The sequence below is a fragment of the Hibiscus syriacus genome, unplaced genomic scaffold, assembly GCF_006381635.1.
Source record: "Hibiscus syriacus cultivar Baekdansim isolate YM2019G1 unplaced genomic scaffold, ASM638163v2 tig00110569_pilon, whole genome shotgun sequence".
NCBI classification, from domain to species: domain Eukaryota; kingdom Viridiplantae; phylum Streptophyta; class Magnoliopsida; order Malvales; family Malvaceae; genus Hibiscus; species Hibiscus syriacus.
In genome coordinates this window covers 968,269-981,744 of record NW_024062784.1, presented here as the reverse complement: position 1 = coordinate 981,744, position 13,476 = coordinate 968,269, and the positions used below count along the sequence as shown (strand labels likewise).

Below are 13,476 nucleotides of genomic sequence, written 5' to 3'. Positions count from 1 at the left end.
ATCAAACACCCATTCACTAAGACGCGTTTGATCTACCGCACTTTCACTTGCGTGGCAGCTAATCAGCACCCCCACAAAGGCGCGTCCGAGGTGGTGCACTTTACCCATTTCGAAGTGCCTTGTTTTTTGTTGTGAAATTAAATAACTTAATAAATAATTTAACTATTTAATGCATGCATATTAAATGTACGTAATAAAAAATATTGAAAAAATGAATATTATTTTATAGTAGTGAATGGTATTACTTAAATTTGACCTCGTTCTCTTTTGATAATTTTTAATTTTCTCTCATTCTGATTCCGACCAAATTTTTAGATTAAAAATCTGAATTAAATTTGATACAAGATTTTGCGTTCATAGATAATTTCTTACAAGATTTGCGATTCAAGGGATATTTCAATAGCTTAATCTCTTTTTGTTGTTCATTTGTCGATGCAGTCAAATTTATTTATATATCTATTTTTTGTTCGAATCTTTTGATTGAACTTTTAACATTTTTTCATATATGATCTATATATGATCTCAAAAGATTAACTTCAATGTTATAGAAAAATATTCATATTATGTATTTAATTTATGACATAATTTTAAATTCTTACTATAATATTGAGTACACTTACTTTTTAATAAGAGCAACATATTCTATTAAAAAAATTCAATTTTCAAGCAAAAAAATCCAATTATATTTGAATTAGTTTTAAAAATATTTTAAGAAGTATAGTATAGTATATTTTTGTAAATAATAAAATAATTCATTCGTATATTTGATTTTGGTTCGGACTTAGATAAAAGATAAGGATGACAATTTCACTCGCATCTCAAGGGTTTTAACCCAATATGATTTGATTGAGTTAGATTTTTTTAATTCGGTTTTGGGTAGGGTCGGGTTCGGGTGGCTGGTGAAAAACTTCGATTCGACCTGAGGATAATAATGTAATTTTCTTAAAAATATATTATTATTTTAATTAAATCCTTAATTTATACCGGATCGGGTCAGGTTGTGTCAAATTTATACTCTAAAAAATCAGGTCGGGTCGAAATCAAGTGAAAGATATATATTTTCAGGTTGAGTCGAATATAATGTAGGAAATAAAATTTTCGAATTAGATCAAGGTCAGGTGGAGGGCATATATCTTTATATCAGGTCGGGTTGACTAAAAATCCGACCTAACCCGAACAGTTGGGATCCCTAATAAAAGAGCAAAATTACGATTCGTCTCAAACCGGCCCTTGAAATGGAAAAATAATAGTAATAAACGGGCTTTCTTCTTTCATTATAAAAACCCTTTTCTTCTCGCTTCCCTCCTCTTTTGTTCCTCGGGAAACAATGAACAGAAAAACTTGAAAAAAATCCCCATCTCCTTAAAAAAATAATCCCAATATTTCCTTCAAAAATTACGAATCTTTTGTCGTAATTTACTCTTGGTTTCTTTCGATTCGCATTTTGGGTTTACTTTTTCCTCTGATCGGTTCTCTCACCCACTATTTTTGTAAAATCAGTAGTTTACCAAATTTTATTTGATCATGTCGATTGTGCTTGTTTAACGAAGGATGCAGTGGGGTTTTTTTATTGCCTGGAGATGATGGATAACAATGGAGAATCAGTGGATGATCAAGGCTCGGGATGGTTTGAAGTGAAAAAGGTGTTCTTTTTTCTCGAGCCGATGTTGTTAAAACCCCCTTTCACGTTGTCATAATTCGGTTATTTTTGTTGCCATTTTGAGCTTATTATTTGTTTGTTTACTAGGAAAACTGGGGGAATGGGATTATTTTCTCTCATCGTTTTATTAGCTGAATTTAGTTTGATTGCTGCTGCTTGTTTGAGCTATCCTATCTGATTTTGATTTTGGTATAGAAAGTATATCAGTTTTGAATTGCTGTACATTTTCTCAGCAGCCAAACAATATGCTAAGCAATTTATTTGTGGGTATTTATGCTGATTTCTGAGTTAAGATTGATCTTAAGCTTAGATTATGGAAAGTATATTGGTTTGGTATTTATGCTGTTGGACAATTACGAATTATTTGGGTCTATCAGATTGAGGGAAATATGTTTCATAAGTTTTCGTGTGATTCTAACGAAAAATAATTACAACAATTCAAAGGTGAATGTTTATGTTAAAAAATAGAGCGGGGAGTCTTGCACTTAAAATTTTCTTTTATTCACACAAAAAGTTTGGAAACATTGCTTGAACAAGGTATTCATCTTGCCTTGTCCATGTTGTTCCTTTCATTGCAACCCGGGCTTTGTTTGTCTTAACTTTGTTCTTGATGTCAAACTTTCAGTGTTGTTTTATTGGTATTTCTGGCATGAGATGATCCATCTTCCTTTTCTGACATCGTCAGATAGTCCTTCTAGATGTGCTTATAGGTCTGTTGAGTTAACTAAAATATTTTCAGAAAACTACCTTAATATTCTAAATGTGTCTCTTAAGAACCACATAATTATGTCGGTTTAAAGTGTTGTTATTTATTAGTGTCTGTTTTCCTTCATTCTCAGAAGAACAGAAGCAGTTCAAAGTTTTCCGTGCAAAGTTGGGGTGGGGGATTTTCAGCCAAAAATGGAAATAACTTGATGAGAGGTCAACAGTTGTTAAACAACAAGAAGGGTGGAGCTATGCAAGGAAAAGATAGATCTCTGCCTCAGTCATCTGCAGGGAATTCAGATGTAAATAGCCAGGGTGGTCTTGCAAAGTCAACTGCTGCGTCAAATGAAGATGAAAAGAATGCATGTTATCTTGATAAATGTGTTGTTAGGCAAGATTGTGAAGGCTTCCCTTCCCCCTCTTCTTTAGTCAAAAATACTAATGGCAGCTGCACAAATAACCCAAAAGTTCTATCAAAAGATAAACCCCATGCAGTTCACAAAATCAAGTGGGGAGATTTAGAAGACAATGTGCTGGTAGCACACCATGTAAACAATGTCAGAGCCGAAATCAAGTTTAGTGATTTAGGAGATGATAATGTGCCAGGTTGTTCGAAGAATGGGAACACTAGTAATTCAATTTCATGCATTAACCCCCAAGAAAACACAGTAGAAACATCCATGGATGAAGACGGTCATTCTTGTATGGTATCTCCATTGACTCCCAAGGGTGAAATAATGGAAGAAACATGTAAAGAGATAAATGAAATATCTTCAGAAGTTTTGGAACCGGAGATTGATAATGAAAAAATAATTTCTGCGGATGATGGGTTCGAGGAAATACATAGCAGACTCATCAAAACAATAGAGAATAATCAAGTAGATTGTAGCTTTCTATCTCCTCAAGCCTCTGGAACAGTGGTTACACCTGATGTGCCTGATGTCTCGTTGGATGTTGGGAAGCCAAAAACATCTGAAGAACCTATTTTAGACGGTGATTCTAGCATTGAGATGGTTTCACTAGATGCAGTTCCCCTTCCCCCTGAGAACAGTGGACCGGAAACTTTGAGAGTGTCAGTTACAGATTGTATAGAAGATGGTAGAAAACCTGATATGTCAAAAGCTCAACTTATAACTTCCCTCGGAGAACGTGATGCAGGAGAAAGCAAAGAAAGGTTTAGGGAAAGGCTTTGGTGTTTCCTTTTTGAGAATCTTAATAGGGCAGTGGATGAACTTTATCTTCTTTGTGAACTTGAATGTGATGTGGAGCAGATGAAAGAGGCCATCCTTGTTCTTGAAGAGGCTGCTTCTGACTTCAAAGAATTAAGTGCAAGAGTTCAAGAGTTTGAGGATGTGAAGAAGTCCTCTTTTCAACTGGTTGATGATTTACCAATTACTTTAAAAAGTGACCACAGAAGACCGCATGCGCTCTCCTGGGAGGTAAGGATGCTTAGCTCCTATTTTATTTCTTTCCCATTTTCTTGCTTGGAATTTTTAATCAGATTAATGTCATTTTATCTCATTCCATTGGAATAATCTTCGAGCCTGCATTTTACATCTGTTGGAACTTAAAGTTCATGGTGTGCACCTTTCTACATGACATGTACTTATTAGAGTTCGTTTTATCTCTTCTTACATGTGTCTATCTGAAATTTATTCATTGAAAAAAGATAAAAGGGATTTTGGAGTTGAGGAGCCTGGAATGGGTGTGTGTGTCGGGGGCTGAATCTGTCCCATGGTATTGGAAGATGGCCTGCTGTGGTTTAAGGAAGCTAGTAGACACAAATGTATATAAGTGTGTGCTAAATTTGATGGTTGCCTTGTGTCATTTTCATGCCATTTAGTCATCTCATATATATGGACCACTAGAGATACATCCTCTTGGATGCAGGTTCGTAGAATGACAACTTCACCTCACCGAGCGGAGATGCTGTCTTCATCCCTAGAGGCTTTTAAAAAAATTCAACAAGAGCGAGCTACCCATCTATCAAGTATCAGTATGAAATCCCTGGGCCAGAACAATTCCAATTTTGCTTCAACATCTGGTGATAATTTGAAGAAGTCAGGTACGCTGTCTGATGTAACATCCAGTAATAAAGAGCTGGGGATAAAGTCAAGAAAACTCCGTGGAGGTTCCGATTCTACTCAATGGAACCTATATGGAGAGAAACGAAGCATTGAATCAGGCAAGTATGGCAAATTAAACTCTGTTCAAAATGGTCGTGACCCGCCAAAGAACTATATCTCTTCTGATGTTGCTTCATCTAGGTTATTTCCTAAGGACAATCCTACTGCATCTGTTGCTGGAAAGAGTAGGAGAGAATATCTCGGGTCTGAAACTGATAAGCTCCTTTCCACGAAAGATAAAACATTAACAGAAAATATTGTTGAAAAAAAATCTAGAAGTTTGGATCAGATTAAGAGGCAAATTCCTCCTGAAAAAGACAAGGATAAGAGATATGCTACTTCATGGAAACCCATGGATGCATGGAAGGAGAAGAGGAACTGGGAAGACATACTTGCATCTCCTTTCCGTGTTTCTTCACGGGTATCATACTCACCTGGAATTGGCAAGAAAAGTGCTGAACGTTTGCGTACTTTGCATGACAAGCTAATGACCCCCGAGAAGAAGAAGAAAACTCCTGTGGATTTAAAGAAGGAAGCAGAGGAAAAACATGCACGGGCAATGAGGATCAGAAGTGAATTGGAGAATGAAAGAGTTCAAAAACTTCAGCGTACTTCAGAGAAACTCATTCGAGTCAATGAATGGCAGGCTGTTCGGACTATGAAGTTACGAGAGGGAATGTATTCCCGTCAGCAACGTAGTGAATCACGACATGAAGCTTTTCTTGCTGAAGTTGTGAGGAGAGCTGGTGATGAAAGCAGCAAAGTTAATGAGGTTCGTTTTATTACTTCATTAAATGAAGAAAATAAAAAGCTTATGTTACGCCAAAAACTGCAAGATTCAGAGTTGAGAAGAGCTGAAAAACTTCAAGTGATGAAAAGTAAGCAGAAAGAAGATATGGCTAGAGAGGAAGCTGTTTTAGAACGCAGAAAGCTCATTGAAGCTGAAAAGTTACAACGTCTTGCTGAGATACAGAAGAAAAAGGAGGAGGCTCAACTGAGAAGGGAAGAAGAACGGAAAGCATCAAGTGCAGCCAGAGAGGCTAGAGCCGTAGAGCAGCTTCGCAGGAGAGAGGAAAGAGCTAAAGCTCAGCAAGAGGAAGCTGAACTTCTAGCACAGAAATTAGCTGAAAAACTAAGTGAGAGTGAGCAACGTCGTAAATATTACCTTGAACAAATACGGGAGAGAGCTTCAATGGATTTTAGGGATCAGTCTTCACCCTTAATGCGTCGATCCATTAATAAGGAAAGCCAGGGCAGATATACACCAACAAATGGTGTTGAGGATTGTCAAGCAAATGACAGTGCTATTTTAGGAAACTCTGCACTTGCAACAGGCAATAGTGCTTTGCAACACTCATTGAAGCGAAGGATTAAAAGAATTCGGCAAAGAATTATGGCTCTGAAGTTTGAAATTTCTGAACCTCCTGCTCCTGAAAATACTGGTATTGGATATAGAACAGCAGTGGGAACTGCAAGAGCGAAAATTGGGAGGTGGCTTCAGGAACTTCAGAAACTTCGTCAAGCAAGAAAAGAAGGAGCCTCAAGTATAGGATTAATTACTGCAGAAATGATCAAGGTATGCCATTTTTTAGGCCACTATTAAAAATATTAATGATCATAACCTGTACTATGATTATAATATACCAAACTTGGGATGTTTTCTTTATGGATATTAAGAATCTTAATGGAACTTCTAGGACAAAGAATATTTTCTGTCAATCATTCTAAGGACTATTTCATGCAGTCTTTTGATGGTTGAGAGGATTAAAATTATACGAATTTACTTTTAGCTTATTCATGTCCTTTTCAACTATATCTTGTTATGATCAACCATATTCTTTAATAAAATATGGTAGCTATACATAAGTTCTTGTTTTACTCGAGCTGCAACTCGCATTGAAATGGTGGGTGGGGATTGATGCTCTCTTTCTAACTTATTTCTTGTGAAAATTTCATTGTGAATTAGTTTCTGGAGGGAAAGGAACCTGAGCTACATGCTTCTCGCCAAGCTGGTCTGCTTGATTTTATTGCTTCGGCCCTGCCGGCTTCACATACATCAAAACCTGAAGCTTGTCAGGTGACAATACATCTTTTAAAACTTCTGAGGGTGGTGTTATCGACTCCTGTGAACCAGAGTTATTTTCTTGCTCAGAATCTTTTACCTCCTATGATTCCCATGCTGGCAGCGGCACTTGAGAACTATATAAAGATTGCTGCGTCCTTAAATCTCCCTGGAAACAGCAACTCGCTCTCATGCAAAACTTCTCTTGAAAATTTTGAATCGGTGTCCGAAGTACTGGATGGTTTTTTATGGACTGTCTCCTCAATTATTGGTCATATAAGATCTGATAAATGCCAACTCCAAATGCGGGATGGCTTGCTTGAGTTATTAGTTGCCTATCAAGTTATTCACCGGTTCCGGGATCTTTTTGCTCTGTATGATAGGCCTCAGGTTGAAGGGTCCCCATTCCCTTCATCTATTCTATTGAGTATCCATCTACTCGTGGTTTTGACATCCTTTCCTGGAAAGAGTTGCATCAATTGGGAATCTTTACCTATTGAAATGGAAATGGGTAGCGAAAGTCAAGATACTAAGATTGCAGCATCAGTGGATTCTAAATGTTCCTTTGGAAATAGAAACCCTGGAGACAATACTCCTCAATTATGTGCGCCAAGTGGTAGCATAATGGCACTACTATCTGATGTACCAGAGGATAGACCATTAGATGAACCGTGCAGAATAAATAAGAATGATAGTTCAGTCGAGTTGAACAATCTCAGCATTTCCAAGGTAGATGTTACAGATGCATCACAGAAAACACCAGTTGAGCAAAAGGAAGAGAAAGCCATCATAATTGCCAGGGAGGAGAAATTGAATGAAAAGATATCAAGCGTGAAACAGCCAGTGGCATTCCTTCTTTCCGCTATATCCGAAACTGGATTAGTCAGTCTTCCTTCCCTGTTGACAAGTGTGCTACTTCAAGCAAACAATAAGATACCTGCTGAGCAGGTAACTTCACCACCTTTTGAAAAGTTCCTTTTCCTTCTTTTCTTCTTTATGTCATGGAATCAAATAAGATTGTTTTATGGAAACTTTTAAACTTCCACCACTTTGGCTTAGGTTGTATTCAGTATTGTCTTTGCTCTATACTTTTCGAGCTAGAAAAAGGAAATCGTGCTAGGACATGACCAATACAAATCCAAGCTGCCTTTTTTTCTGAAGATTAATTTTGGTTTGAGCAGTTATTATTGTTTTTTCATGGTTGGATGAGACCTCATTTTATTAATTCTAACTTGTTATACTATGAAATATTTGGAATCAGGATCTTACTAAGGGTATCGTTTTGGATAGATAATTTATTTGTAGAACCTAGCCACTTGTCGGGAAAAGGGCTAGTTTGTGGTTGTTCAGGAAAAGAATCTTCTACTAGAATACTGAAGATACTGTTTTTATAATTAATTGTCGGTTCTGTTTCAGGCATCAAATGCCCTTCCATCTAATTTTGAAGAGGTGGCAACCGGAGTACTGAAGGTTATGAATAATTTGGCACTATTGGATATTACATTTATACAAAGAATGCTGGTGAGTAAATTTCATGTATTGGATATTAGTTGCATGATACTTACGATAGTGGCTTTAGCTAAACTCTGATTTTCCTCAAGTTTATGCTGATTTTGATACATGTCAGAAAAACAAAAAACTGATTTGGTCTCGTTTTATCCTCAGGCAAGGCCGGACCTGAAAATGGAGTTCTTCCACCTGATGAGTTTCCTTCTTTCTTATTGCACGAGCAAATGGAAAGCAGCTAATGATCAGGTGATCGATTATGTGCATGTTATGGTTTCGTAATGCATGCCAAACCGACAAGATTCATACACAGAGACGGGTATCAGTTCCAAAATTGTAGACAATATCCCCATCCTGTACTATTTCTATAGTGGTTATCTTTCTATAAATTCCTGCATGGGTTAAAACTTATACAAGGAATCATACTATTCCAAATAAGTCAACTTTGGGAGATTGAGTCTCAAATATCATATTCTTAACATATGCTATCAATTTTTCTCAGATTGGTTTACTTCTACTTGAATCTCTGCTGCTTCTTGGTTATTTTGCCTTGTTCCACGCCGGGAATCAAGCTGTTCTTCGATGGGGTAAAAGTCCCACAATCCTTCACAAGGTCAGTGATCTCTTCACAGTTTTCTCTCTCTTATCTTTATATGTTATTCGAGAAGCTAACAGTTGAGCTCTAAGGGCACAGGTGTGTGATCTGCCTTTCGTGTTCTTCAGTGACCCGGAATTGATGCCGGTCTTGGCAGGGACGCTTCTTGCGGCCTGTTATGGCTGTGAACAGAACAAGGATGTAGTTCAGCAGGAACTAAGTATGGATATGCTACTGTCCTTGCTAAGTTCTTGCAGAAATATCTTGCCAGCCGTCAGATCATTCAATTCAAACCCGGAAGTTCTATTAGCAGACGATTCAAATGAGTGTAACCACCAGGGTTCTGATTTGAGAAGATCTCAGGGAGATATTCCCCTAAAATCCGGCCGATACAACAGCAAAAACACAAGGATCTCCGGTGGAAAGGGCAGCAGTGTCGGAAATGGCACGAAATTCGGCAAGATGAGAAACCAAAGAGAGAGCAGATCAACAAAAACTTGTGAAGAAACAACTATTAGACATAACAGTAACCTTCCAGTTTTGGGGAGTTCACTTATGTTATACTCTAGATTCTCGAGCAGCTTCATCAACAGAGCTGAGCAGTTCTTTTCGGCTGGGATCGCCGATGACAGAACTCTGAGTTAACTAACACGAAACCGAACTCATCATATTTGACATTTACAGGCATTTGCCATCTTAAATTCAGTGGTCAGTCATAAACCCTAAATAACTGCTACATTTTATGGAGATTTTATTCATGATTACTGATTCACTAGGCTTTTCTCCAAGCTAATTGTTGTGAACTACCTTCTTTTTGGGGGAAATGTTTGGATTAAAATTATACAAATTATGCTCAAACAATCATTTTTTAACTTTTAAAATTTATAAAATAATCATTAAATTTATTGAATCTTCATTATATAATAATCATTATAATATTATCATTAGTTTAAAGGTTTAAAATTTTAATTATTATTTATAAAATTAATACTTAATTTATAATTTTAAAATTGTAATGATTAAAATAAATATTTAAGCATAATTTAATAACTTGACCTGTTTACTCTTTCACACCGAGCTTCTGTACATGTTTTTTATGCTTTTGTATTGTACAGCCCGAGTTCGAAATTTGTCTGTCAAATACAATTTTATCAAATGTTAGGGATAGAAATAAAGACGTTCAGATGAATTATCTGTGAATCGTTTATATAACATCCGTTTATGTTATTTTTTAAAATAAATAAATGAATATAAATAAAATTTTTATGTTTATTTAATAAATGAATAAAGCACACACAAAAGTATATTCGGTTTGTTTATGCTCAATAATAAGCTTGTTTATTGGCTCATTTATTAACTCAATTATAACCTTGCTTATTGACTCATATACTCAATTCCTTTTCTTTTTTGACATTTTTAATATTAGTAAAGATAGGGATTAAATTGAAATAAGACGAACTTTGGAGTTTAGGCTATAAAACCTGTGAAAATTATCTATGAAATTAAATGAATATGTTCGTGATTATTAAATGAATGAATACAAATGCGACACTAAAAATTTAAATAAATATTAACCGAACATAAATATAACTTTAATCCTTCAATTAATTTTTAAATTCGACCGAAGTCACTTATTGTTACACCATAAATCAAAGAGTTAATTGCATTATATATCTTCAAATTACAACTCTCATTTCAAATTGGTCATTAAACTTTTAAATATTATAATTTCATCCTCTAACCATGACTCTCATTCTAAAATTTTCCTTAAACTTTGAAACATTCCAATTTATCCCCAAACTATGATCTTCATTTTAAATTAGTCCCTAAACTTTTGAATCTTTCAATTTCATCCCTAAATTTATTCAAATATGTAATTCATTTCAACAATAGTTCAATCTATTTTTTTAAATATATAATAATATAACTTGACCTAACAATTTTATTAACAAGGGATGTGACTAATATATACATATAATTTGGGATGAAATTGAAATATTCAAAAAGTTTGGGGACCAATGTAGAATGAAGATCATAGTTTGGGGATGAAAATAAAAATTTTGAAGGTTTGAGGATTAATTTAGAATGATAGTCATAGTTTAGGGATGAAATTAAAATGTTTAAAAGTTTAAGAACCAATTTAAAATGAGGGTTATAATTGAAGGATGTATGACATAATTAACTCTAAATCAAATTAACATATTTTATTTTACTTTGTTTGATTTGATCTGGATTTGAAAAGAATTAATTTGATGTGAAAATTAATTTAAGTTTTGAAACTAAAATCCACATGTATATTCGATTTGAGATATATATATATATATATATATATATATATATATATTATTTTATAATAAAATAAAATTTTAATTGAAAAAATAAAAAAAAACCTATATAAAGGAAGTGATATTATATCAATTATTCTTAAAAATTTACAGAATAATTATATTATTATCTTAAATCATGTTAATTTTTTTAAAAATAGAATCGAATCTAATTTCAATTTAAAATAAAAAGTTTATATTTATAAAATAGGATTAGATCAAAACTCATCGTATAATAAAATTATTATCAGTAAATAGTTGATATTTAAAATTATTTTTAAATATTAATTTCCCCTATAATGTTTAAGGTCAGAGCTCGTTCTTCAATTATTTTTTAGTTTGAATTATAAGTTTAATATTGTATTCGAGGCATTTTGTCAAGTGGTTAAAGTAATTATTATTCTTTACAAAGATTAAGGGTTTATTTTAGTTTAAATTAATTCAATACTATTAAATTTTATTTAAATAATAAATAAAAATAAAATATTCAATTTCTAAAAAATCGGAAACCCTAGTTTCACAGTATTTAACAATTTATTAACTTTATAAAATCCCGCACATCTGCTCCTCCCCCGTTTTGCTACACAATCGAACAAGGGGAAAAGAAGAGAGTATTTTGAAACACGAAAATGTCCGACGAAGAGCATCATTTTGAGTCCAAAGCCGACGCCGGTGCCTCCAAAACGTACCCTCAGCAGGCCGGAACTATTCGCAAGAACGGCTATATCGTCATCAAAGGCCGCCCCTGCAAGGTTCTCGCTTTTTAAAGGATCTCTTTGATTTTATCCTCTGAATTTCCTTTTTGGTTTATTATTTTTGAGATTTGTTTATAATTTCTAATTTAGATTTTGGTGATTCAGATCTATTTGTTTTTTTGGATAATCGGTGTATTTGTATTTTGTTTGGTTGTTCATTTTGGCTTGAAAAAATTTTAAGAATCGAATATGATTATATATTTTAGTATTTTCTTTGAATTTATAATAACTTGTTTTAAAACAAAAGCAAATTAGAAAAACATAAATACAAACAAACTAATACAGGACTTTAGTATTAAGAAATTAGGATTTTTTTTATGAATCTTCTTATTACCAGCAATCTGATGGCCTTTTTTTGGAATGTGATAAAAATTGGTTGATGGGTTGATTGTTGATTTGCGCCTTATATGGTTATTTAGAATTATTTGCATTTTTAGCTGAACTCGATTGTTGTTGACTTGTATGGGGTTGGACAGGTTGTCGAAGTTTCGACCTCCAAGACTGGGAAGCACGGTCATGCGAAGTGTCACTTTATCGCGATCGACATCTTCACTTCCAAGAAGCTGGAAGATATTGTTCCATCTTCCCATAACTGCGATGTATGAAATTATAAATCTACTTCACTGATTGTTATTGTTTTTGTCATTCTTAGTTTAAATTTCTGATCTGTTATGTAATTGCATTGGTGAATTGATTCTTTTGTCCTTTTGTTGTAATAGGTTCCTCATGTCAATCGTAGTGACTACCAGCTGATTGACATTTCTGAGGATGGATTTGTAAGTTTGGTTCGGGTTTTGCTTTCATTTCTCTGTGTAGTCATCCGTGTTTTTCTTCTTAACTTGTTAAATATTTCAGGTGAGTTTGCTGACTGACAGTGGAGACACTAAGGATGACCTGAGGCTCCCAACAGACGATAACTTGTTGAAACAGGTAAATTAACTATTTTTCAAGTTTATTGACAAATCGGTCTTTTGATATCGAGTATAAGTTGTTATTAATTGACTGATTTGAATTCTGAAAAAAAATCAAAGCCTTTTGCCTGTATCTAAGGTTGGCTACTTGTATTCTATTCATGCCTGTTGTCATTACATATCAGCTGAGTGCTAGAGTTCAAGATTGGATATAAAGTATTCACAGAACCTTTAAGCATCTTTCGTTTACAAATTTGTGAGGCCACACGGGGCTACATTGGAAGCACTGTTTGCAGTCAGCAGTCTCCTACACTAAAAAGAGTGAGCTTAAACTCGTGCACGAGAGGGGTTTATATTTTATTGATTGCAGTCTTTCTTTTTTCCCTTCTATAATTTCCTGGCCTCTTGATGTTAGGAACCTGATTGAACAATATTCTGATTGGGGGATATAACCCTTTTTTCCACATGTTTTAACTAGCCGAAACTGTTTATGCTTCCGTCTTTGTTCTGATGCTACTCAACTTTTGCATTTCTCATTTTACCCACTGCTTATATGTTTGTATATCTCCATGACTAGTAGCTGATCTGATGTTTGTATATACTATACTACTTATACCCTTTCCAAACATGAAAATTTCGGTTGCTTTTTCGTAGTTTAATAATTTACATTTATGGCTGTTTTTTGTTGAGTGCAGATCAAGGATGGTTTTGCTGAAGGGAAAGACCTGGTTGTGTCTGTTATGTCTGCAATGGGGGAAGAGCAGATCTGTGCTCTCAAGGACATTGGTCCTAAGTAAGTTTCAGGTTCATTTATTGCAAAACCTTAAATGGA

The 13,476-nt window shown here is 34.6% G+C and overlaps 2 protein-coding genes and 1 long non-coding RNA gene across 3 annotated transcripts in view; 2 read left to right on the top strand and 1 right to left on the bottom strand.

The window, feature by feature from the left end:
- Positions 1-1,340: 1,340 nt before the first annotated feature.
- LOC120132564 lies at positions 1,341-9,415 on the top strand. The gene is made up of 8 exons (XM_039149305.1): positions 1,341-1,643; positions 2,500-3,804; positions 4,256-6,067; positions 6,458-7,501; positions 7,970-8,074; positions 8,219-8,308; positions 8,562-8,672; positions 8,754-9,415. The coding sequence occupies exons 1-8, from the start codon at positions 1,581-1,583 to the stop codon at positions 9,297-9,299; spliced, it is 5,076 nt and encodes a 1,691-aa protein (XP_039005236.1). The 5' UTR covers positions 1,341-1,580; the 3' UTR covers positions 9,300-9,415.
- LOC120132568 overlaps positions 5,798-13,476 on the bottom strand; it is a 22,449-nt gene continuing 14,770 nt past the window's right edge. Inside the window, exons 3-4 of the long non-coding RNA XR_005517012.1 lie at positions 9,742-9,753; positions 5,798-5,808 (exon numbers count right to left, since the gene is read on the bottom strand). This is a non-coding gene — a long non-coding RNA (uncharacterized LOC120132568). The remainder of the gene's footprint in view (positions 5,809-9,741; positions 9,754-13,476) is intronic.
- On the top strand, positions 11,554-13,475 carry LOC120132567 (eukaryotic translation initiation factor 5A-2-like). The gene is made up of 5 exons (XM_039149308.1): positions 11,554-11,730; positions 12,210-12,332; positions 12,453-12,509; positions 12,589-12,663; positions 13,340-13,475. The coding sequence occupies exons 1-5, from the start codon at positions 11,608-11,610 to the stop codon at positions 13,439-13,441; spliced, it is 480 nt and encodes a 159-aa protein (XP_039005239.1). The 5' UTR covers positions 11,554-11,607; the 3' UTR covers positions 13,442-13,475.